Source organism: Callorhinus ursinus, unplaced genomic scaffold (genome assembly GCF_003265705.2).
Source record: "Callorhinus ursinus isolate GAN/ISIS: 27379988/994484 unplaced genomic scaffold, GSC_fseal_2.0 scaffold8, whole genome shotgun sequence".
NCBI lineage: Eukaryota > Metazoa > Chordata > Mammalia > Carnivora > Otariidae > Callorhinus > Callorhinus ursinus.
The window spans coordinates 2,399,014-2,424,048 of NW_027397070.1; the positions used below are offsets into that span (position 1 = coordinate 2,399,014).

The 25,035-nt window shown below is 53.1% G+C and overlaps 2 protein-coding genes across 3 annotated transcripts; one reads left to right on the forward strand and one right to left on the reverse strand.

Moving 5' to 3' along the window:
- Positions 1 to 772: 772 nt before the first annotated feature.
- NRL (neural retina leucine zipper) lies at positions 773 to 14,622 on the reverse strand. The gene is made up of 3 exons (XM_073894983.1): positions 14,395 to 14,622; positions 3,111 to 3,518; positions 773 to 2,204 (listed from the first exon to the last, which is right to left on the reverse strand). Exons 2-3 carry the CDS (start codon positions 3,489 to 3,491, stop codon positions 1,872 to 1,874), a joined length of 714 nt encoding a protein of 237 aa, XP_073751084.1. The 5' UTR covers positions 3,492 to 3,518; positions 14,395 to 14,622; the 3' UTR covers positions 773 to 1,871.
- On the forward strand, positions 13,293 to 21,836 carry PCK2 (phosphoenolpyruvate carboxykinase 2, mitochondrial). Of its 2 annotated transcripts, none has more exons than XM_025870296.2 (10): positions 13,293 to 13,515; positions 15,595 to 15,840; positions 16,288 to 16,472; positions 16,559 to 16,762; positions 17,124 to 17,311; positions 17,634 to 17,796; positions 18,042 to 18,260; positions 20,427 to 20,564; positions 20,845 to 20,940; positions 21,185 to 21,836. In XM_025870296.2, exons 1-10 carry the CDS (start codon positions 13,487 to 13,489, stop codon positions 21,637 to 21,639), a joined length of 1,923 nt encoding a protein of 640 aa, XP_025726081.2. In that variant the 5' UTR covers positions 13,293 to 13,486; the 3' UTR covers positions 21,640 to 21,836. The 2 variants fall into 2 exon arrangements, with proteins under 2 accessions (XP_025726081.2, XP_025726082.2); XM_025870297.2 differs by lacking the exon at positions 13,293 to 13,515 and adding an exon at positions 13,822 to 13,970.
- Positions 21,837 to 25,035: the final 3,199 nt, after the last annotated feature.

Here is a 25,035-nt window from a genome sequence, read left to right on the forward strand (position 1 = left end):
GAGAGCAGGTGAGAACACAGGTGATATCCAGAGCCAGGGAAGAAAAGACAGGATCCTGGAGGGACCCTCCCTGCCCCAGCCTCTCCCTCAATGATGAAGGAGATGAAGGAGGAGAGGCCAAATGTGCTGTGAGCCACTCAGCCAGAGCTAGAGAGGGTGGCCAATGGCCAGTGGTGGAGAAGGAGAGGAGAAGAAAAAGAAATCCTGGGGGAGATGGAGGAGATGCCTACGATTGCAGGTTCCTGAGTGGAAGAGGGACAAGCTGGGCTAGAGGAGGGGGAGGAGGGAATAACTGTGATGGGAAGAGACAGCTGGGGAAGGGGTGGATAGAGGGGGCAGAAAGGAAGAGAGACATATGGGAGCCTCTTCCCCACCCTCAACTGCTTCTCCCTATTTATTATGTCCCTTAGAGGACCTACGACAGTGGCTGGTGAGGTAGCTGCTCCTAGCTCAATGCCTCTGCTCTGCCCAGAGCCCCCGCCTACTCTCTCTGTAGGCAGATGAACCAGAGGGCTGGGTAACCATGGCAACTGTGGGACCTCAGGATAGCCATAGGCAAGCCTGGCCCAGTCACTGATGCTTCTGGGCTTCTGTGCAATGGTGGGAGGAGGAGGAGGCTCCATCTGGCCCAATCCCCACCCTTCCACCCCATTTTCATTGGGCCTGCGGAACTGAGACTCACCACACACACACACACACACACACACACACACACACACACACAAGCCGGGAGCAAGGCTAAAGAATGAACACTTCTTAAATGGCAAGAACATTTAGCCAATAGTATCAAGTTCTGCCTGAACTTCAAGTTTAATTCACAAAATCTGCATTCTTTCAGCATCTTGTCATACTGGGTAAAATCTCACCCCAGCCCTCAGCAAGGCAGGAGGTAGCAAGGGTACCCTATGCAGGTCTGGAGGCCAAGGCAGCCTGGAGGGAGCAGCAGAGGACCAGTACGGGGGCTCATCCGATGCAGAGGCTTCAATCAGGAAGCAGGAGCAGGACAGGTAGTCCCTTCGGTGAGGTCGTCCTGGGGGCTTCTTGGGGAGGCTCTTGGGGCTCCCACACCAAGGAGATGCCAGAACTGGAAAGGTGTCAGAAGTCTCCAACCCAGGATTAGAGCAGGTAACCAAAACCCAGGGAGCAAGTGGTTTTCTCAAGGTGACAGAGGTATCCAGTGGCAGAGCTGGGACTAGCACCCAGGTCCCCAGACTCCTGCCCAGAGTTCTCTCCCAGCCCACACCAACCACTCCCAGAGCTCTTCAGGCCTTTGCTGCTCTGGGCGCTGGAGGCCACCGGGTTGGGTGGGAGGAAAGCCTCTTGGATAGAGTTCCTAGTCTGTCTTGCTGTTGGTAACTGAGATCTTGAAAATGCAGTAGTCCTAAAATGGGGAGTTTCCAAGCCTCGGAACGAAAAGACAGCTTCATTGCTAATTACCGCCTTAATGCACTACAGGTTGAAAACCTTGAATTAAAATCTAAACTGAGGGGGAGTCACACCTCTCCCTCGCCTCCCATTCGCTGTCACCCAGCCATCATCCACGCCTCCCCGCCCTCCCCCCCTCCCCCACAGTGCCCGGCACTGGCTCCTCCAGATCTCGGTGTCCTGGTCATGTGGGGTGGAACAGGAGGTGGAGGGTTCTGTGTGCTGCCTGCGTGAGGAGAGAAGACCTCTCTCCCAGAAAATGACCAGCATCTAACCTCGGAGCATGCCTTGAGGGTCCCGGAAGTTCGGGGATATTTATGTATAGTCATACCACGGAGTGTCTGGCACCAGAAGGCGCTGAGTAACCATCTAGTGAACGGTACAGTGGCCTCCTGCGTGGTGCCCCTCCATCCCCCCCAGGACACCCCTCGGTGGCCCCTAGCCGCTCAGAGGAAGAAGTGGGCGTGGTCCCCGGCCCCGGGGCCGCTCGAGGTCAGCCGGTCACAGCGAGCCTTGTAGAGGTCGCGCTCCCTGGCCAGGCGGGCCACTTCGGCCCGCAGCGCGTCCAGCTGCGCGGCCAGGCGGGCGCGCTCGGCCTCTAGCCCGCGCCGCTGCTGCAGCCGCTTGGAGCGACAGGCCTGCGCGTAACCGCGGTTCTTCAGCGTGCGGCGCCTCTGCTTCAGCCGCAGCGCCTCGTCGCGCCCGCAGCCCCGCAGCTGCCGGTTGAGCTCCCGCACAGACATCGACACCAGCGCCGCGTCGGAAAACCGCTCGGCCAGCTGCAGAGGGAGCGGCCGGAGAGCGGGTCAGCGCCGGGGGCCCGCCCGGCTCCACCCTCTGGTCGCCGGCGGGACTGCCCCGCCCCCGGGGAGGCTCCGCCCCCGGCCCCCGGCCCCCGCCTTACCCGATGCTCGCCCTTCCACCTAATCCACCCCGCAAGTCCAGACCCCGCCCCAGGTCCCAACAAGCCCCTCCTCCTCGGGGAGCGCGCGCCCCTTTGGGTCCGCCCCGCGCTGTAGGCCCCGCCTCCCGCGGTCGGGTGAGCCAGTCGCGAGTCGGAAACCCGCGCCAACTCTGCGCGGTCCTCGTCGTCCCGCTCCAGGCTCTCTTGGTGTCCAGTGGACACGCGCCCAGGCAGACCCCGCCCCGCCAATGCACCTCGCTCCCCTGTCCTGAAGGCCGCAACCCTGTGACCCTCAAAGGATTTGGATTACATCCTAATGCCCTCAACACTCCCATCTGTGTCTATAATTAATAGGATGAGTCCCAATCCTTCCTGAGAAGATTGGGGGCTGGGGAAGCACGATGTTTGAAAAGGCCAACCTCATTCCCGTTCCCACAGTCTCAACTCCACTCCATTCCCCACACAACTCTTTCCTTGGTTTCCACAGAGTGTATTTACCTCCCTGTAAAGAACCGCTCCCCATTAATTCTCAACTCTCCCCTTTTGGTCCTCTTCTAACCCAGTCTTCTCCCTCTTCCTCCTGGTTCGGAGTACCCATTTCTCTCCATTTGGAAAAAGGGGAGGGAGCTGAAGGTAGTTTTCTCTGATTTCTTTCAAGGGCCCTTTTCTCCTGCTCTCTGTCTCTTCCCCAGTCCATAACCCAGTCCAGGAATTCTCCTTCCTCTCTTGGGCTGTCCTCCCTCACCCTGCCTCCCCTCAGGGCAACTCAGTGATCACTCACCTGGGCATGCTGGGCTCCTGTCTCCTCCGGGCTCCCTGGATAGTAGCTGTGGGGCCCCTCAATAGGGACTGGACCCTGACCCTGCAGCAGCTCCACAGCCTCCTCAGGACTCAGCCCCAGTGCCTCCCCAGCTCCCAGCTGCTGCTGCAGCGTGGCCAGCCAGTACAGCTCCTCCAGGCCTGGCCTGGGGCCCTCAGTAGCCCCCACCATGCCTGGCTCACTGAAGGTGGGTGAAGGAGGCACTGAGCTGTAGGGTGTGGAGCCCAGTGAGGCTGTTGGGGGGCCAGATCGCCCCTCAGAGGGTTCCCGCTTTACCTCAAACTTCATCAGGTCAAAGTCATTGACATATTCCATAGCCAGGGGGCTGGGAGGCAGTGCCATTCTGGGGCTGGATTGGGAGGGGTGCACCTGCAAAAACAGAGGAGAGGTTTGGAGCACCTGGAGGCTGCCTGCCAGCCTCCTTCACCAGAACCTGCTTCTCCCAAAGCCCAAGTGCCCTGGAGAGCCAGAGTTCTGGAAAGCCCGGGTGATGGTGCAACTCTGTTCCCTAAAGAGTCACCTCTGGGCTGGAGCACCTTTTCAGGTGGCAGGGGCTCCTGACTGGGGGCAAGCAGCTCAGAGGCCTGATTGAGGAAGAGGATAGATGGCACAGCGTCTGGCCCCACTGGTGCCTCTGGGAGCTATGAAAAACAAGAGGAATATGGCAGTGCTCCCAGCTCTAGTGCTGGGACATACTGAGAGGCTGTCATCTCAAGAGACATCATTCCATTTCCAAGCAATCAAAAAATTTTGCTTAATTAACTGTGACAGAGTGTCTATTTTAGGACAATGGGAAGGCATGTATGCCATGAATTTTAATGTATAAGGATAACAAGTTGTTATACCTCTCTTTCAGAACACCTAGATAGATGCCTTGCACATAGAAGGTCCTCAGTGCACATCTGTTCTATGGGTTAATCAATCAACTAATCCCTTTTATAGGAGCATGAGACTTTGTAAAGAAAAAAGAAAGGTCCTAGAATCGGTTCTAGAAAGATTAGGACTGAGTGGTGACCTTCTTTCCCCAAGCCAATCTCTCCAAAGGGAACCAACTAAAATTGGTTTTCCTCCTTCTATCCAGAACCTGCTATGTTGTGTGAACTTGGACAGATCACCTCCCCCTTTCTGACCCCAGTTTCTCTTTTTGTTCAATAAAGCCAGTTAGACTTTACCATTTCCCAAAGAGTGTTCTGGGAAATCCTAAGTCTGAGAAATACCCAAGAAGAAGTCGATGCTCAGATAATTTCGAGAAATGCTGCCTCCCATCCCCACGTTCTGCAGATTCACAAAGCACAGCAGCATATTAATCTGAGAAGTCCTTCAGTAAACCATCTGTTCAACCTCAACCCAGCGTGTCCCACACTTATGTCACCAAGGAGCTCTATTCCCTGTTATCAACCACAGAGTGTGCGCTCACCTGAGGAACCTCAGGCTAGGTAACCTCAGAGATCCCTCCCAGCCTGGAACTCCCAAGCTCTAGCCCAGCTCCCGGTTCCAACAGCCCCACTGCCAGCCCCTGAAGGGGCAAGGCAGAGAGTGCTCATCCCCAGAGCTTGGCATTTGGCTCCATCTTGACACCTCAAGCCTAGGTAGCCCTCTTTCTAACGACTTCTCAGACCCTCAGGCTCTGCCCAGAGAGGTGGGGGGGAAGGACAAGTCTTTCGCTCTTCCTGTCCCAGGAAAGGGTTGTTGCCCTATCTATTGAGCCCCTCACCCTTGAGAGAACAGCGGTGGTAGAAACAAAGACACAGATTGAAGGAATGATCCTTGGCAGGGAGGAGATGGCGAAACACTGAGAGAGGCGTCCAGAGAGAACTGAATGAAGAGCTAAGTGAGGAGGGTTATTTCTCTTTCCGCCGTGACAGCCGTGAGGGACATAAAGCCAGTCAGAGTGGGAGTGGGGCAGGGGACAGAAGTGTGAGGAGTCTTGAAGATAGACAACAGAGAGCAGACAGCAGTGACAGAGGAGGAGGCTGTAGGTGAGAGGCCTGGCATGCAGGTAGGCCCTGAATATACTCACGAGGAGGATGGTAGAGACGATGTGCTCAGTGTCAGAGCCAGGCAGGCACAGCGTCCCCAGAGACTGGAGACCCCATTGAGCGGGGCCTGGTGCCTCTGCCCTCAGAACACTCAGAACAAGGCGCTGTGGGCACCAAGCCCACAGGACACTCTTAAAGGGCCAGCGCTCTGAGGTCATCTGTGGTCCTCAGGCCTTTAGCCAATGAGGTAAGGGGATCATTTGCATATCTCATTGGCCTGGGGGGTTGGGGGGGATGAGAAGAGGGAAGAGGACAAGTATGCCTGTTCTCAAGGAAGGAAAGGGGACATCTTCCCCAACAAAGCTCCTTACTGATGGTCCGTCTCGCAGATGCTCAGTCCCCCGGTACAGAGAGCGGCTTTGGCCTGGCCAGCCACACTCGTGTGAACACCACCCGCAGCGCTCAGCAACTGAGAGCCTGGGACTGGAAGAGAGGCCCAGAGAAGCTCCCGGCGCCCTCACCCTCCAACGCTCAACAGCACCGTGGCAGTGTCTGCGGGAGTCCAAGTGGTCCCGAACCCACTCTGACCTAGCCAGTTGGGTCTTTTTCCCGTGCTCGGGAAACCTCACATTTCTGTCCCCTGCCTCACTGCCACTGTGAGGCCCCACACCCCTCACAGCTCTCGTATCAGAAAGACAGGCACCCGTCCCCTTGATGAATGCCCGGGACTTGGCCACCCAATCCTCCGCCTCTCCCGCTCTTGCTGACCCAGTCCCTGGACAGGCTGCCCAGCTCAGACGAAGGAGCAGCAGAAGGGAGAGTGGGGATCTCTGCTCCTTCCTTCCGGGCCACCTCGGGCCATGGAAATCTAATCACCACCAATCCGTCCAACCAAGACACTTCTGTAACTGCCCTCACACGCCCTCTGCTTCCCCTCGCCTTTTCCCTGCATGTGTCTCTGCCCCTCTCTCTTCCTCTCTCACCATCCTGGTTCCCAGATGGCTGGGGGGTGACCTACATTTTCAGCCTAATCCCTTAACACCTCTTAGAGCTCTCATCCCTGAGTAGAAGTTGGAACGGGGATACTGGGAATTAGCTAAGGAGGTGTTTAAACCTGTCTGAAGCTGTTTAAAACAGGGTGTGTGCTAGAGTAGAACTCCAGGAGTTAACGGCTATTCCTTACCTAGTGAGGATACCCAAACGTTCCCATGGGGTTAACAGGCCCTCTGTCCCAAGTCAGAGAGACACCTGGGTGTCCATCAGCCCCAAGGATCAACAGTTACAAAAATTAACCTGGCCCCAACTGGTAGATTCAGATGAGAACGGTAGTTCTCAAAGTATGGTTCCCCCAACCAGCCACAGCATCTGGGAACTTGCTAGAAATGCATATTCTCTGGCCTCACCTCAAACCCACTGAATCAGAAACTCTGGGGATGGGATCCCCAAAATCTGTGTTTTAATGAGCCCTCAGGGGACTTTGATGAACACTGAAGTTTGAGAACCACTGGTCTACAGAATACCTACAGTTTACACGGCTTTCTCTCTCTGTGTGTGTTGGGGGGGGCCTCTCTTACCATGCTCAGTACACACATATAAGAAGACCTAGATCATGGGCACCTGAGTGGCTCAGTTGGTTAAGCGACTGCCTTCGGCTCAGGTCATGATCCTGGAGTCCTGGGATCGAGTCCCGCATCGGGCTCCCTGCTCAGCAGGGAGTCTGCTTCTCCCTCTGACCCTCTTCCCTCTTGTGCTCTCTATCTCTCATTCTCTCTCTCTCAAATAAATAAATAAAATCTTTAAAAAAAAAAAAAAGAAGACCTAGATCAAATGACATCACCCTCTTCCCACATCTGTCCTGCATTTCGTGGAGCAGAGACCATTGTCATGATTTAAGTAGTAAGGCTTCTCAGTGTAATTGCTTGGATCTAGCTGTTTTTGCAGAAGAACCAAGGCCTGGGAACAAGGCCACAGATGGGAATGGGGATCATGGAGACAGGGAATTGCACACACGTCCACGGAATGTGGCCTTGAGGCACATAGCCAGGAAAGAGGGCCCAGAACTTCCTGAGTTGAAGAAGGAGTAGGAAGTGTTGAATGCAGCCCCTTTCTCATGCCTGGCCTGGCCAGACACTTGCCCCCAAACAGCTGTCAGGTCTGTGCTGATCTTCTTGTTTACTGGAGGGCTCAAAGGAGAGGTGGGGGGGGGGGGGGCTAAGCTGCTAACGGGCTAAAAGAGTCAGACTAAACAAGCTCAGGCAAGCTGAGCCGCTCAGGGCTCAGACCAGGTGCCACTGACTAGGGAAAGGAGTCTGGGCAGTGAGGGCTGGGCCAGAGGAAAGGAGCAAGGGCACAGAGAGGAGAAGCCGTGGCAACCAGTGGGGCCCCGGGAGGTGGTTAATGGGCCCCCTCGGTGGGGGACCCAGAGACTGGGAGATGCACACTGAGAGTGACTGACTCCAGGACATCTGGAGACAGGGAAACAGGAGTGAAAAAGATGACGCCAGGTGGACCGCAGAAATGACGGAACAGAGGAAGGGAAGCAGGAAGGCTTAGCGGAAGGGGCAGTAGGTGTCAACCTGGAATGGAGGGCAGAACAAGCTGGGGGCTCTCAATTTGTATTAGAGGAGCTGGAGGGATATAGGCCCATGGAAGAGGTAGGCAAAGTGCCACTAAGTGGCAAACTAAAAGAGAGAGGAAGTCTTCTGCAGAGGACCAAGGCGGAAGTAAGGGGTAACAAGAAGGGGTCCCTTGCTAGGAGCAAGGGACCAGAAGAGCAATGGCGGTAGAAGGAAGGGACAGAGGCAAGTTAAGACTGGGGACCAAGAGCTAGAAAGAAATACAGAGGAACAGACGGATGGTCAGGCCACAGAGGAGGCACAGTGGCCAAAGGACAAAAAAGGAGAAAGATATAAACAGAGGGATGTTGGACAATTGTGGGAAGAGGGCCGGGCAGGTGAAGGGCCAGGAGAATTGGGGTACAAGACAAAGAGGGAGGAGAGGAGACACAGTCAGTAAGCCAGGATGCCATCACTACCCCCTCCTGCACTCCCATTTTCAGAGCCCATTAGACCCTGTAAGCCCTGTAAGTTCTGGCTTTTGGCATCTAGATCTTCAGTAATGGATCCAAATCTTCAAACCTCTTCCTGATCTAGCTGGTATGTTCATTTGACAAGTGGTTTTGTTTGTTTTTTTTTTAAGATTTTATTTATTTATTTGTCAGAGAGAGCAAGAGCACAAGCAGGGGGAAGAGCAAGCAGAGGGAGAAGCAGGCTCCCCGCTGAGTAAGGAGCCTGATGCGGGACTCGATCCCAGGACCCTGGGATCATGACCGGAGCCGAAGGCAGACGCTTAACTGATTGAGCCACCCAGGTGTCCTTTGACAAGTGTTTATCAAGCACCAGGCACTGTGCTAGGCCTTAGGGACACCCCAGTAAAGACTGACACCAGCCCTGTCTTCACAGAGCATACAGACTGATGAAACAGGGAAACATCAATTTATTGCCCTTAGACCCAGGCAAGAGTGGCCCCTGCCTTGGACCCTGTGGTTTTGGAAGGCTCCATTCTGGCTGTGTCCCACCCCATGGGGTGAGGAGTTCAGGCCTCCTCCTCCCACACCCAATCCCCTTCTGGACCACACTCCAGATACCCAGGAATTCTCTGCCCAAAGGGCCCCAAGCCCACTTCTAGGGCCCACATGGACCTCTCCCCTGGGTTGGCCCTTGCAGGAGTGGACCACACTACCGGTACTTACATCCCTAGACCCAAAGGCTGGCCAACAGTGACTATTCTGCAGGAGGTCTTGGACAGAACTGGGACGTGTTGACAGAGAGGTCCACATGTGTGCACACGAGGCCCCTCACAGTACAAGATGGTGTCAGGAGTGGGAAAAGAAGAGGGCCCAAGGCCAGTGGCCCAACACATCCTCTCCCCATACCACCACATTCTACTGTAGAATCCTGAGGACTCCAAATAAAGTCCAAATCTGAATTCAAATTTGAACCAAATTCCAGACCATTATGTATATATTTATCAAGGTAGAAGAATAGAACATATTTTATTTAAGAGTTTCTTAACATAAATTCTACATTTTAAATGTTTAAACACGAGGGGGCAGCTGGCTGGCTCAGTCAGTCAAGCAACCGATTCATTTTCGGCTCAGGTCAAGATCTTGCCTTTGCTTTTGTGGAATTGAGCCCACGTCAGGCTCTGTGCTCGGTGTGGATTCTGCTTCAGATTCTCTCTCCTCTCCCTCCTGCTCTCTCTCAAATAAATAAATTAAATATTTTTTTTAAAAATTTAAACACAAGGTTTGTGAGCCTCTATTTGCACTCTTTTTTGAAGTTTTTTTTTTAATTTACTTAAGTAATCTCTACACCTGATATGGTGCTCAAACTCACGACCCCAAGATCAAGAGTTGCACGCTCTTCACTCTTCCAACTGAGCCAGCCAGGTGCCCCTATTTGTACTCTTGCCCCAGGCCCCACATATGTTAGGGAGGAGCCTACATGAAAAGCAACCATTATAACTGAGGTGAGTCCCATGGAGGAGAAGGGCAGGCACTAGGATATTTCCTTTCACGAAGACATAATCTAATGGGGAGGGCGGCATCCCGGGGACAGCTTGCCTAATGAAGACATATTAAACTGAGACGGGCCGGGTGAGTAAGAAGTGACCATGTCTGGGGGTGTGGAGAAAAGGGGGATTCCAAGCTGCAAGAACAATATATGCAAGGACTCTGGGCAAGAAAGAGACACGTGTACAAAACGAACAAATAAAAAGACCAACATAGCCAGGGAGTAGAAACCAAGAAAATGGGAAGAATGGAGGTAGGTGAGGGTGGAGATATCAGCAGAGCCTTATAGTCCAAGTTTAGGATTTGGGCTTTATTCCAAGAGCAGTGAGAAGTTACTAAAGAACTTTTGGCAGGACTGTGACGTGATCAGACTGTGTTTGAAAAGATCACTTTGGATCTAGTGTGGAGGAGGGCAAAATGGAATCAGAGTCAGATTAGGGGGCTCATGCAGTATCCAAGTTGAGTTTAGGGGATATCTTAAGCTGGAAACAAACTCTGAGATGGAAACTTGTGTACAGGTAGTTCTCTGGGGTGGGGGTAGGGGGAGGACTTTTAAAAGCAGAGAGAAAAACAGGACTGGACAGCAGGAAAAGCAGAAGTGTTCTGCAATTGCAACAGAGTCTTCAGCTGACCCCAGAGGAGCTCTGGAGCTCGGCTAGACCAAACTGAGGAAAGGGGACCAGGCCTTGTACCCCTGCATCAACCAGTCACTGGATACATGCTGCACCAGGAGAGGGGTATTACCCACAGGTAGTTCTCAGGGAAGTATTCAGCTGTGAGCCATTAGCAGCCAACACTCCAGGGCTGGGACAATGAGCACCTGGATCCTGAAGAGGGGATCTAGGTGGCGCACCACGGCATCCACTACAGGCCTACAGGGGGTCTGTAGGAGGTCCAAAGGCCAGACCCAGACGGCCCAGCGAAGGAGAAGATGTGGACCAGGGCAAGGCTGGTCACACCCTGCCCCCTGGTGGTGGTGTGCCTCCAAAGCTGCGCCAGCTAGTAGGCCACGCTGGGAGGAGGGCCAGGACTGGTATAAAATTGTAGCAAATAAAGGGAATCAACACTACAAGGAAACCCTCTTGGGGGCCCTAAAGTTAAGGAAGGACATAATGGGGGAGAAAGATTCAGGAACGCGAGACTTGTTTATTCTTTTATTCAAACAGCATTTATTAGCTGCCTATTACAGGCCAGATTCTGCCAGGAACTAGGATAAAAATAAGACTAAACTTGGGTCCTTCTTTCAAGGAGCTAACACTTAAGTGAGGATTACAGAGATACAAAAGTAACTATAGTAAAGTGTGAGAAGTTCAAAAACAGAGGTATGTATACAGTATAGAACCAATACACATGAGATAGATGTTAATTCTTAGAGTCAAACTGACTTCACGTAAGAGGGGATGTTTAATTTAAATCTGAAGGGCAGAAGGGGTCGGCGAAAGGGTTCTGGAAACTGCAGTTGAGCATGTAGGTGGCAAGTAGGAAGGTGGCAGCGATAATGTTGGATAAATAGAAGCCAGATTACAAAGGACATCAGCTGCCCCATTGTAGGAAGCCTCAAAGGGATTTTAAGCCTGAAAGTGATATGATCTCACCTTTTTAAAAATCATAAATCTAGGGGACAGTATAGTATTGGAAGGGGAAAAAAATAACCTGGTAATGAGAGTCAGAAAGGCTTTGATTCAGACTCCATTTCTCCTGCTGAGCAGCTATGTGACATTGAGCAGGTGACAACCTCTCTGGGTCTCAGTGTCCACATGCGTAAAATAGGATGGTTGTGAAACTGCATGAAATGATGCATGTAAAGCTGCTAGCACAGAGCCCGGCCTGGTGTCCACACAATAAACATTCTCCCTCTCTCTCTTAACTCATCAAAGTGAACTTATATGCAGAGTTTGGAGGGTAGCTGGCTGGGAGGGAGAGTGGGTGGCATTTGGAGGGGCAGGAGTCTAAGAAGTATCTTGGAAGATATCACCCGAAGCCAGGTGAGAGGTAAGCCCTGAACTAAGGCAATGGCCATGGGGATGGACATAGATTTGAGAGCTAATTAGGAAGTACAAATCCAAAGCTCCTGGTGTCTGATTGGCTATGGAAGAGAAGAAAGGAATAGCCTAGACTGATTCAGGCTTCTCTGGGGCAACTGCCTAGATGCTGGTGCCATTCACTGAGATGCGGAACCATGAGAACAGGTGCAGGATTATGAAAGAAATGATGACCTTCGGCAGATGCATGCTGCCCCTGGCGTGCACACCTTTAGGACTAAAAGGCGGCCAAAGAGGCAGCTGTTTGAAGCGGAGTAGGTGTGGACAGAGCTTGGATATAGGGACTGGAGGAAGGAATCCCAAATATATACACGTGAGGTTGAGTCCAGGATGGGGGCTGGGTGAAGAGCTAGAGAGTCAACAGCAAGCCCAAGGCTGGAGGCCATCTCTCCTTGTCCCGACACGTTCTAGCACAGAACTCTGAGAAACCTGAGAATCAGGATTATTTCTGTTGCAAACGGCAGAAATCCATTGAAAATTAGCTTGAGCGAGAGAAGAAATTTGTTGACTCTTACAACCGAAATCAGGGACCTGTAGCTCTCCATCCCTCTGCTCTGCTTCCTCCAGGTTGGCTTCCATCTAGGGTAGGTTCCTGCTTTGCAGTGCCAAGCTGACACCCAGCAGCTCTAGGTTTATATCCTACCAGGCTCAGCAACCCCAACAGAAAGACAGCCCATTTTGAAAGTTTACAGAAAAAGCCCCCAAGAGGGATCTCATGTCCATCCCTGAACATTCGCAATCACCGTGGCCAAAGCGAGGAACATACAGATTGGCCAAACTGAGAGCCTACCCACAGGAGACCCATATGATCACATGGACTGGTGAGGCGGTTCCCCAAAGGAACATCAGGGTGCTACTAACAAAAAGGGGGTGTCAATGCTGGGCAGGTGCCTACCATAGACATGTTTGAGTTTGAGTTACTATGGCATTTGGGGTGATACTTAGTGGTCTCAAGTTGCCGGGAGATGTCTGAATGGAGACATAACTTGAGAAATTATCTGAGGACCATATGTGGCAGTTGGGTGGGACAGATTAGTTCTCCAGGGGAATGTGGCAAGAACAGCCAGGACAGAGGCCCAAAGGAAAGACTCTGGGGTGGAGAGGCACCACCATTTCATGGTGAGGCAGAAGAGAGCCCTCATTAGGAGGAGAAGAAACAGGGATTTGGGAGTTGGGGACCGAGGGAACCTTAGCCCTGGGACCCTGGAAAACAAAAGCCTGGGTCTCAGAGTGGCCAGTCCCCAGAAGGGAAAAGGCAATGTCCAACCCCCGGTTTCTGGACTTCCAGCCTCCGTGGGCCCCCGCCCTGGCCTCTACCCTCGTTCCTGGTTTGTTTGCCACCCCAGTGTCTCCCAGCCCCTATCTCTCGGGAGCAAGAGTCCTCAAAGTTACATCATGTGCAGGGGACGAGGCGGGGCGGGGGGCGGGGCCTCGCGGAGGCGGGGAGCCGACGGGCCCGGCTGTCCAATGGGAGAGACGGGTTTAGGGACAAGGATGCGGGGCGTGGGGCGGGCCTAGGGCCTGGAGCCCGGGGACCCGGGGAGCGGGCCGAATGGCAGGGCGGAGAGAGGGTCGTGCCGGCCCTGCTAGGTTCCGCCCCTGCGCCCTCCCGCCCGCCTCCTTTTTAAGCGCCTCCCGCCCAGCCTCCGCTCCCGCTCGCTGCGCTCCCTCCTTCCCCGCCTTCCTTATCTCCCCGGCTCCGCTCGGTTCTCGTGGCCACCGCGCAGCCCCCGCCCAGGTGCCATGGCCGCTGTGTACCGCCCCGGCCTGCGGTGAGTGAGCCCCAGCCCGGGGCCGACCCGCACCTTCCGCCGCGCTCGCTCCTTCGGGGCGGCCAGGGGGGCTCTCCTGCCCGCCCGCCTCCGTCCGCTTTCCCGGCGGAGGCGGCGGCGGGCCGGGGGCGAGTGTTCTCGATCCCCGGCCTCTCGGACCGGGCGTCTCGCGGGAGATCTGGGGCGGCTTCTGCCGCTCTGGGTCTCTCCGCTTCCGTCCCTTCCTCCCCCTCCCTGCTTCGCTGGTCTCTGACCGCACCGTCTCGACCTGCCACTCTCAGAACTTCTTCCCCCTCCTCGCTCGCCTCCGCGGAGCCCTGTCTCCTCGTCTCTTCCTTTCCTTTACAGATGTAACCCCTGTGCCCCAGTTGCTACCAGAAGCGATAGGGCCCTGGGGTCAAGGGTGCGTGAATCCCTGGGGGATTGAGCTCAGAGCTCCCCAAAGAAGGTAGAAGGTAAACCTCTATTACCCGGTCTCCCGCGAACTGGACCCTGGAGGGAAGCCTGGTGCAGCCCAGGGACTTGGGGCCAGGGGAAGGAGGGAAGCAAGGTGGAGGAGGGGGGCAAGTTGCTTTCAATTCTGATATGGCTGGCTTTGGTCCCTGTCCAGGATGGGAGCCCCTAGGCCCTGCTCCCTTTTCAGAGCTTCCTGTCAGTCCTCTGTAGCCTCCTTTCTTCCCAGCATTTGTCCCAAAGTCTGAGCTGACCCCATATCTCTCTCACAGCTGGTTCCACTTTGCCAGCCGTTGAGGGTGGTCTCTAGAGCAGAGGAAAAGGAGAAGGTCCCACTTAGGGGACTGGACGGGAGTGGGGGAGCATCACCAGAGACTTCCTGAGCCAGGCCCCCTGCAGGGAGAAGCTCTCCCCAAGACTGGGTGCCTTTAAAATGAATGCTCAGGGACAACTCTCCAGGTTCCAGGAGTCCTCTTCCTCTGCCCCTGTGTCCACACTGGGTTTCCATCCTGCTTTCTCTGTTGGAAGCCAGCCCAGGTCCCACTCTAGCCAGGCTCCAGCTCCCTCATCCGTGGTCTGAGGGTCCTCCCTTCCCCAGGCTTACAGCCTCTGAGTTTGAGCTTTTTGCAGTCTGATGTCCTCCCCCCCCCCCCCCCCCGCCTTTCTGCCTTTCTGCTAAGACCCAAAGCTCTCTAGGCATGTGACCTCTAGGGGGAGGGACAGGGGCACGCAGTCCGTTGTGTGGAGCAGTTTCTGGTGGGTGAGGCCCTGGCATAGAAGGAGGGCAACTTCCCTCTCTTGGCCTTTGCTCTCTCTGGGTCACTCCACCCTGGGTCCAGGCCAGTCAGAGCGGACCCTGCTTCTCCCTCTCCCAGGAGTGCAAAGGGACAGACAACAGGGACCCTGCCCTCCTGGGAATGGGCACGAATCCAGCCAGTGACATTCCCCAACAGTCAGCCTTTGGCCCAGCTCAAAGACACCTACCCAATGGCAACATCTTATGCAACCTTTGTTGGCCCAGGTGGGCATCCCTAACTCTGATGCCTGGAACCCCAATATCCAGTTACCCACTCTCTGTGCAAGAGCCCTAATCTAGAAACCTGGGACTGTCCCATCTCAAAGCCTGGGTCCTTTGCTGAGGCTTTCACAGTCTTAATAGCATACACACCAGAAGAAAAAAGTAAAAACAGCTGCTTTTTTAACTTAAAAAATTATGCTTGAGAAGGGGAAGAACAGGGATGAGAGCTTCAAGTACCAGACACATGAAGCTGTCACCTGGGCAACAGGGCACCCCATCATTTCCAACATCGACCAGACACAGTGAAACGTGGACACGGGCTTAGCCTGCAATAACCTCAGCATGCCTCCAGATATACTCCGTACAGCCAGGCATGTGCCCTTATGGTCATTGGCCAATACCTGTCCCTCACTGAGACTCATGAAGGCCGCAAGATACATGTGGCCCGAACCCATCCCACTCACCTATTCTGACCTGCCCTTCAAGGTGCCTGTGCCCAGACCCGCTCTAGCACACTCCCCAGCAGCACTCAAGCTTCTTGTCCCCTTGACTTGCCCAGCTTCCATGAGAACACCCCGCTCATTCCCTCTCTGTTTCTTGTCTTGCAGGCTTAGCTGGCCTGGGCTGAGCCCCTGGGGCTGGTCATCATGGCGCAGCATCCAGACCCTGCGAGTACTCAGTGGAGATCTGGGCCAGCTGCCTGCTGGGGTGCGAGACTTTGTGGAACGCAGTGCCCGCCTGTGCCGACCGGAGGGCATCCACATCTGTGATGGCACCGAGGCTGAGAACACTGCCACGCTGACCCTCCTAGAAAAGCAGGGACTTATCCGAAAGCTCCCCAAGTACAACAACTGGTACGCCCTGGGCCCCATGACCCATGAGATGGGGGCAGCTGCTGGGACTGGGCCACTTTGGATTTACCAAGACAAAATCAAATTTAACGAGACCATCCCAATGGAAGAAGCAAGCATGGGACCTTTGGGGGAAACAGAATCAGGAATTAATGGGATTGGTCTGTATTTTTATGTTAAGGAGAGAAGCTAATATAAGTAAAAACCTTTGCCTTTTTTTTTTTTTCTCTCCCAAGTTCAGAGAGTTTTTGCCAAGGGCCTTTAGAAGGCTAGGCCGAGGGAACTACCCCTTAGATGGGACAAAATCTAGAGGAAGCCACTGAGGTGCAAACGGATGGGAAGAAATCAGGCCCACAGAAGACCTAGAGTCAAAGTTGGACTTGAGAGATTGGGTTGGGGGATGAGGGAGATTGGCTGGCCACATCTTCCTGATAACTCCTTCTCCCCCAGCTGGCTGGCCCGCACAGACCCCAAGGATGTGGCACGAGTAGAGAGCAAGACGGTGATTGTAACTCCTTCTCAACGGGACACAGTGCCCCTCCCCGCCGGTGGGGCCCGTGGGCAACTAGGCAACTGGATGTCCCCAGCTGAGTTCCAGCAAGCTGTGGATGAGAGGTTTCCGGGCTGCATGCAGGGTAACCGGGGCAGGGACACAGAACCAGGGACACTGAAGCTATGAACAGGTTAGAACCCGCCATCCAGGTAGCATTTTCCTCCACAGGCCGAACCATGTATGTGCTTCCGTTCAGCATGGGTCCCGTGGGCTCCCCACTGTCCCGCATCGGAGTGCAGCTCACTGACTCGGCCTACGTGGTAGCAAGCATGCGTATCATGACCCGGTTGGGGACGCCCGTGCTCCAGGCCCTGGGAGATGGCAACTTTGTCAAGTGTCTGCACTCTGTGGGCCAGCCCCTGACCGGGCAAGGTGAGTGCTTGCTGCACCTAGGGGAGAACACAGACCTGTTTGCACTCAGAGGGAACCCCAAATTCCACCCATCCTCATTAGTGAAACACCCAAGTCCCAAAATCTAGGGCAGCAGTCTGGGCTGGGGGTGATGCCGTGTCGCCAGACCAGTTTGCACAAGATTGAGAAAAGTCATCCGTCCATGTCCCAGAAGAGGGACATGGGAGCTGATGGATAGTATGAGGTGGGGGGCCTTAGCCACTCATTGGCACCGCCACTGCTCCTAAGTGTCTCTCCTGCCAAGCCCGATCCCTCCAGCCCCTAACGCCCCAGTTCCTGATGCCCCTGCCAGCAGTCAGCCCTATGACCCCACTGTCCCCAGGGGAGCCGGTGAGCCAGTGGCCATGCAACCCAGAGAAAACGCTGATTGGCCACGTGCCTGACCAGCGGGAGATCGTCTCCTTCGGCAGCGGCTATGGTGGCAACTCCTTGCTGGGCAAGAAATGCTTTGCCCTTCGCATCGCCTCTCGGCTGGCCCGGGATGAGGGCTGGCTGGCGGAGCACATGCTGGTGAGGGCCTGGAGAAGATCTGGGCAGCTGCGGGGAGCAGGGCGAGGGCGGGGCCCGGCCGGCAGCCTTAGCCTCACCTCCCCACTGCCAGGGGCCAGGCTGGTGGGCAGGGACTCTGCCCCAGTGACCGAAGCTTTGGCCCCAGGCTGCTGAACATTGAGGGGGCTTTGACTTGCCACCAGCCCAGCCCTGTGGTGAGGTGTTGGCACCTGTTTCACGAATAAACATTTGTCCTCCCTGTTAACTCCTAGCTGTCCTTTCTGTGCAGACCATAACTGACCTTTGGTGACTCCTCCTTGTTCCCTCTCTCCTCAACACACAGATCCTGGGTATCACAAACCCCGCGGGGAAGAAGCGCTACGTGGCGGCCGCCTTCCCCAGTGCCTGTGGCAAGACTAACCTGGCCATGATGCGGCCAGCACTGCCGGGCTGGAAAGTGGAGTGTGTGGGGGATGACATCGCCTGGATGAGGTTTGACAGTGATGGTGAGAGGCCCTTGCATCATACTCTCGGTTCTGGCTCTTACCGGAGCATAGGAGTCTCCCCTCCACTGCTCCTGGCAGACCTGCCCCATACCTCCTGGTAGTCCAGCCACCCCAGAGACAGAAAGGCTTTCCCCATCAGATCTGGGGGCCAGCTCAGGGCAAGGAGGAGCAGAGCAGAACCTTCCATGGCCACACCTCTCAACTTTTCCGGGTTGGCCCTTCTTTTTTGTCACTTCTCCTAACAGGTCGACTCCGGGCCATCAACCCTGAGAATGGCTTCTTCGGGGTGGCCCCTGGCACCTCTGCCACCACCAATCCCAATGCCATGGCCACAATCCAGAGTAACACTCTTTTCACCAATGTGGCTGAGACCAGCGATGGTGGAGTGTACTGGGAGGGCATTGACCAGCCTCTTCCGCCTGGCATCACCGTGACCTCCTGGCTGGGCAAACCCTGGAAACCCGGTATGTGGTGTTGGGGGGGTTGCGACACAGCCCCTCCGGGCTCAGCACCTTGATGACGTAAAAGCCTTCTCCACAACCTGCAGCCATCCTCCAGGACCTCTGGGAGGCCCAGGAAGTTATGAATAGTCCCAGTTTCCAACCCCAAACAAGATCTCAGGTCAAGTCCCATCTCCACCAAGTACTGGCTTTGGGACCTGACTTAAGTTGCTTACCCTCCTGAGCTTCAGTGACCCCATCAGTTAAATAGAGGTGGTTACCAATGTACCTATCTCATAAGGCTGCTGGAAGGCTAAATAATGCATGCAAAGAGTTTAGCGCGGTGCCAAATACATAGCAAATTCTCAATAAAAAAATCAGCTGGAATTTTTTTTAAAAAGGAAAGGCAAGGACTGTTTTGAAAATTTTTACACAAGGAATTAGGCTCAAAGCACAGTCTATAAAGTTTGACCCATTAGGAAGGAGGAAGCCTGCCCCTCCCCCTGCTACTTGGCTCCCACCATCCCCTCTATAATAACCATTGTGTAAAGGTCAGTGTTGGGACGCCTGGGTGGCTCTGCCGGTTGAGCAGCTGACTCTTGATTTCTGCTCAGGTCATGATCTCAGGATTGTGAGATCAAGCCCCCTGTTGGCTCCGTGCTGGTGCTTGGCGGGGAGTCTGCTTGAGATTCTCTCTCTCTCTCCCTCTGCCCCCACTCTAAAATAATAAATAAATCTTTAAAAAAGACACTTCCCCGTCCCTCTAACATGCACACCCCAATCCGCCTTCCAGGGGAAATCAGACCAGCCTTTTAGCCTCTTCTTTTTTTTTTTTTTTTTTAAAGATTTTAAAGCCTGCTTCTCCCTCTCCCACTCCCCCTGCTTGTGTTCCCTCTCTCGCTGTGTCTCTCTCTTTAGCCTCTTTCTCAACCCTGTCATTGCCCCTGGCACCTAGCAGTCCTGCTCCTCCCCCACCCCTGCACTCTGGACCTTCTGCAGTCGGAGAGCCCAGAGACCTAGGGATGGGAGCAAAGAAAGGCATGCCCCAGCATGGGGCATGCTTGTGGTCGCTGAAGCCTACATTCACGTTTTCCGGTCTGGCCCAGCATGCTCCCTCCTTATCAAATCACCCCTCACTGTCTCCACCACCGTCATTAAGCCCTCCATGGCCTCCCCACCCTTGAGAAACTCAAGAAATCTTCCTACTTCCCCACAGGCTCATTCCCCAACCCTTTCATCATCTCTAGCTTCACAGGTATAACTAGGGCGTGTTGTGCCTAGCTGCAATTCTGGGAATAATACCCTGTGCAGGGACCTGAATTGGGGGCTGATGGAAGGGCACGAGGCTCTTAGATGCAGGTGGAGGCAGGAGCTGGGGGTGGGGAAGGGGACACAGGGGTGGGAGGGGGGGACTGGCTCTAGAACTCCCTTGCCCCCCAACCCCGCCAGGTCCTACCAACAACCTCCAGCAGAGAAGACACCATGTTGCTTCAGGGCCCCCATGGTGATGCTTTGTACATATGCCACTGATTTGGTCCCATTCCTTCTCCAAGCACCTGACAGGGCCACATGACCTACGCTCCTCAGGTTATGCCTGCCCAGGTTATGTCTGACTTCCTCCAGCCCTTTTACTCCATCTGGGTCTGAGCAGACCCAGGGAAATCACCAAAATTCTGCTAGCTTCCAAATCAATTCCTGTTTACATTCTGATACCTCAGAAGATCCCGTCTTCTCCTATTTGCTGATGGAAAGTCAATTGTCTGAAATACTGATCTGACGGTCTCAGTTTTTGCTTTAGGTTTGAGTGTTTGCTTAAATAATAATCCCATAAATAAAGAAACCACTTCTGGGATAAATTTACTGTTCTAACCTTATGCCAATAGCTAAGCCCCTTCTCTTGAGCACTGGTCAATGCCAAGTGGCTATAGCTTGGCATAGACGGTAGGGTCTTGCTAAACCCCAATGCCTTGCCCACTCTTTCTCACATAGCTCAGCTGGCAGCACTGTTTAGATAAATAACCAATCTTCTGGGGGAGATGTCCTGGCTCCCTTCTCCCTGCTCCTTACCACACGAGGTTGCAGGGCGTTGATGACGCAAACAGAAATTGTGCAAGAGTGTGTGCCAAAGTATGTTTGTATTGGGGGTGGACAAGTCCTTGGAAGTGATAGTAGTTGTATTGTCCCTGCCAGGAGACAAGGAGCCCTGTGCACATCCCAACTCTCGCTTTTGTGCCCCGGCTCGCCAGTGCCCCATCATGGACCCAGCCTGGGAGGCCCCTGAGGGTGTCCCCATTGATGCCATCATCTTTGGAGGCCGCAGACCCAAAGGTAAGCATCATGTGGGCTCTATGCCTCCTCAGTAAAGGGTCTGGCTCTGTCTCAGGGCCCACCCCCTCTTGTACTTAAAGCCTCAGCCTGGATTGCCACTGTAGCTATCTGTCTCTAGAGCTGTCCCCTGGAGAATGCAAAACTATGGGGAGGCATACGGTTTGAAAATGGGATAGCAGAGATCCCAGGAGAGCGAGACCAGGAGTCAAGATCACCAGAAGGGATGGAGTGAGGGTCCAAAGAAAAAAGCTGCCTGTGACCCTGTTCACCCGTGTTCTAGGAGTACCCCTGGTATATGAGGCCTTCAACTGGCGCCACGGGGTGTTTGTGGGCAGTGCCATGCGCTCTGAGTCCACCGCTGCTGCTGAACACAAAGGTGAGTGCCCTCCCTGTGCCCCTCTCCTGTGTGCCCACATCGCTGCTTCTCTCCCTTCCTGAGCCAGGCCTTCCTCCTCCTGCGCTTCCCACGTGTCTCTTTTCCCAGTCCCTTTTCTTCACCCTAATCTGAGGAAGATTCCAGAACCACCAAAATTTCACCACTCCCTCCAGCCGGTGGCAGGGTGCCCTTCTCTTCTCCAGTAAGGAGGAAGAGGCCTTATCCATCCTGTTCCCCTCCCCAGGGAAGATCATCATGCACGACCCATTTGCCATGCGGCCCTTTTTTGGCTACAACTTCGGGCGCTACCTAGAACACTGGCTGAGCATGGAGGAGCGCAAGGGGGCCCGGCTGCCCCGCATCTTCCATGTCAACTGGTTCCGGCGGGACGAGGCGGGCCGCTTCCTGTGGCCAGGCTTTGGAGAGAATGCTCGGGTGCTAGACTGGATCTGCCGGCGGCTAGAAGGAGAGGACAGTGCCCGAGAGACACCCATCGGGCTGGTGCCGAAGGAAGGCGCCTTGGATCTCAGCGGCCTGGGAGTCATAGACACAACCCAGCTGTTCTCGCTCCCCAAGGACTTCTGGGAACAGGAGGTTCGTGATATTCGGAGCTACCTGACCGAGCAGGTCAATCAGGATCTACCCAAGGAGGTGTTGGCTGAACTGGAGGCCCTGGAGGGACGTGTGCGCAGAATGTGACCTGAGGCTCCAGGCTAGCAAGAGAGCATGGCGACCCCCATCCCTTCCCAGCCCCCATCTAGGGATAGGAGAGCCACCAGGCTTGCAGAAAATATGAGCGATTTGATACAACCAACATCTGGGTGCCATGAGATCAGGCCACAGACCTTCTCTGACCCTCGGTCCAATAATAAGAGACGGTCATTTATTTTCCACAACTTTCGTGCTGTTTTCATTCCCGCCTGTCTTCATGGGCTTCTAACAACAATTTCACGGTCTTCTTGCAGCCCTCCAGGCAGCCAGCACCCCAGTGCAGCCTGGCCTGGCGCAGCCTGGTGGTAGCCAGGATCTCACTCACAGGCAGCTCTGCCACTGGGCCATAGAAGTAGGAATTTCTGGGAGAAGGTGCATCGACTCTGTGTCCCGAGGTCTTAAAAAGATGGGAGCTTCTGCGAGCTGCTCAGTGTAGCTTCCAGGCCTAAAAAATTCCCGATCTCCCACTTGGACACACAGAAGCCTCTAGAACCCCATTCCCCAGTGAAGCAATTCCATTGTCAGTTGTCAAACCTGTTGTTCCTCCTGCCTGACCTGAAATTGGGACTCTCAGAGCATTCGTGGAAGCTCACTCAATATTAAGACAGCTAACACTTTTATAGTGCCTTCTGTGTGCCAGGTACTATTCTGAGCAGGTTACAAAACAATGCTTTGAAGCAAGTACCATATTACAGGTGAAGAAACAAAGGCACAGAGAGGTCAAGTAATTGCCCAAGCCCACAGAGCAAACAGTAGAGCCAAGGGTACACGGTAACTGCATAGACATCTCTCTTAGCAGCATAGACTTGTAGAACTATAAGGACTTTAGATGGCCCCTATTCCATGCTTCTCAAACTTTCAAGTGCATATGAATCCCCTGGGGATCTTGATAAAATGTTCATTCAGCAAGTCTGGGGTGGCTGGAAGATTCTGTTCCTCTTACAAGCTCCTAATTGATTCTGATGCTGCTGGTCCAAGGACCATAGTTTAAGTGGCAAGGCCTTGGCCTAAATCCTCAGAAATCAGCTTTAGAGGGAAACCACAGAGAGTGATGATCCTCCATAAATCAGGGCCATCAGATGAGGAAAAGCTTCGCCTCTGATCCAAATCAGGATGAGTGAATGTATAAACTGAGCTTGGTAAGATGGAAGTCTGTACCCAGAAAATGAGAATAAACTTCACCAAGATGGAATTACTGGAAATTGCCTGAAAACAAAACACTGGAGGAGGAAACACCAAGTGGTTCATAGAAAACAGCCAATAACCAGCTACAACGTGTAGGCAGAAAAGAATCTAAGGTCAGAGGGGATCAAGTGCTAAAACACTTGGAGCAATGGAGTCTATTATACTTAAAAATATATAGCCAAATCCTCAGCTTCATGAACAGCATGTGATAACTGAGAATAGGGTCAGAGGCAGCATAGCACTGATGTTAGGCACACAGTGTCAGGCCCGGGGTGCCTCTGAGTGTCTTCATCTGTAAAATGGGGATGTGCCTGCACCCCAGTGTTGTTAGGGGGATTAAAAGGGTCACTCAGAACTATGCCACTGACTGACTATATGTTAGCTGCTCTCACCTTTCCACTCTATATTGATTAGAAGAGGCCCTAGAAGCCTATATCATACATTCCTGACTCTACAGATTAAGAAGGAAATGAACAATGTAAATAAAATTTAGGGGAAAAAAAAATGGGTTTGGAAATAAGTCCCTCCAGGAAAGAGGCGGGGAACTGGGGTTCCAGGCCCCTCCTGGTATCTAAATGCTCAGTGATGTGAAGGTATGAGCCTTAAAAATGATTTTGATGACTAGAATAAAATTGGGCTGCGTGCCCTGCAGCTGCAGACACATGATAAAATATAGTTAACACATTTTAACCTTTTTATTTTAATTTATTTAAGTAATTTCTATACCCAGTGTGGGGCTTGAACTCAACCCTGAGATCAAGAGTTGTGTACTCTTCTGAGCCAGCCAGGCGTTCCCAACCTTTTTATTTTAAAATAAAACACAGGTACAGAAAACCATGAAAAACAAAGGTATAGTTTAATAAACTCTTAACAGAAAGTGAACACCCTTTAAACCATCACCCAGAGAAAGAACTTTGCAGACACCCAAAGTTCCCCCACCCCCTCGCTGGGTTCTTCATCTTTATCACAGCTCCTCCTTCCTGGCATAAATGGATACTATGGTGCCTGATAATGTCCTTTATTTTTGTAGTTTTATCATCCAAATGTGGATCTTTGGTCATTATAGTTCAGCTTTGCCCATTTTTAAGAATTTCATTTGCTTGGGCGCCTGGGTGGCTCAGTCGTTGGGCAACTGCCTTTGGCTCAGGTCATGGACCCAGGGTCCTCGGATCGAGTCCCACATCAGGCTCCCTGCTCCGTGGGAGGCCTGCTTCTCCCTCTCCCACGCCCCCTGCTTGTGTTCCCTCTCTCGCTGTGTCTGTCAAAATCTTTAGGGAAAAAAAAAAAGAAAGAAAGAAAAACAGCAAGATAATGGATTCTTTTCCTATATTTACCATCTTCACTATAATGATTTGGTTTCCTATCATCCTGCAAAAGGATGAACAATTAGTTACTTACACACTCACACCCCATTATGAACTCATGGATTTAAACATACTTAATGTTTATTAAATTATCCTTTTAATGCTCAAATTGTCCCAACTTTCGCCTGAGAACTTGGCTTCTGAGTCCTTTTGACATTACCCTGAGAGCGTTTGCTGGCTTCTTGCTATCTGATGAGTTGTTCAGGTTCACCTTGTACATTTCCTGCCCCAGACCTGGAATCAGCCATTTCTTCAAACTCTGGTTGCTTTCCATGGGAAATGGTATTTTAAGATCTAAGTGGTAGGAGTGTACATTGCTATAGCATTGGTCCATTGTTTCTAGATCTTTTCAATGGATAGGGATAGTAAATCACCTCAAGAGTTCATACTGATAGCTCCTACTCAAATTCCTGGCTAAAGGGTTTTTAACTTCTTCTGTATCACATCTGTACCTCCTATCTGCCACAAAAAAAAAAAAAAATCTGGTTCTCAAGGACACAGGCCATGAGAGTATTAGAAATCCCATAATTACTCAGTTGCTTTACAGTCAACAGATTTGAAGTCCTGGGTAAATTAGCATACTTCCCCCTTTCCTTCTACACAGCGTGCTACAAGAAGATAATATATAAACACGTGTCATCAGTCACTTCAGAAGACAACTTTCCCTTGTGTAGCCCAGAGCTGGACACACGTCCCAGGAGCTTTGTGCAGTTGCCAGGCTGGAAGGTGGGGTGGGGGAGAGGGAGGACAGGGTTAGCCAGGAAAGGAGAAATGTGCTCTCTCCTCTCTAGCCTAGCCCGCCCTCTAGTGGAGATGCTAATGAGCAGGAAAGAGC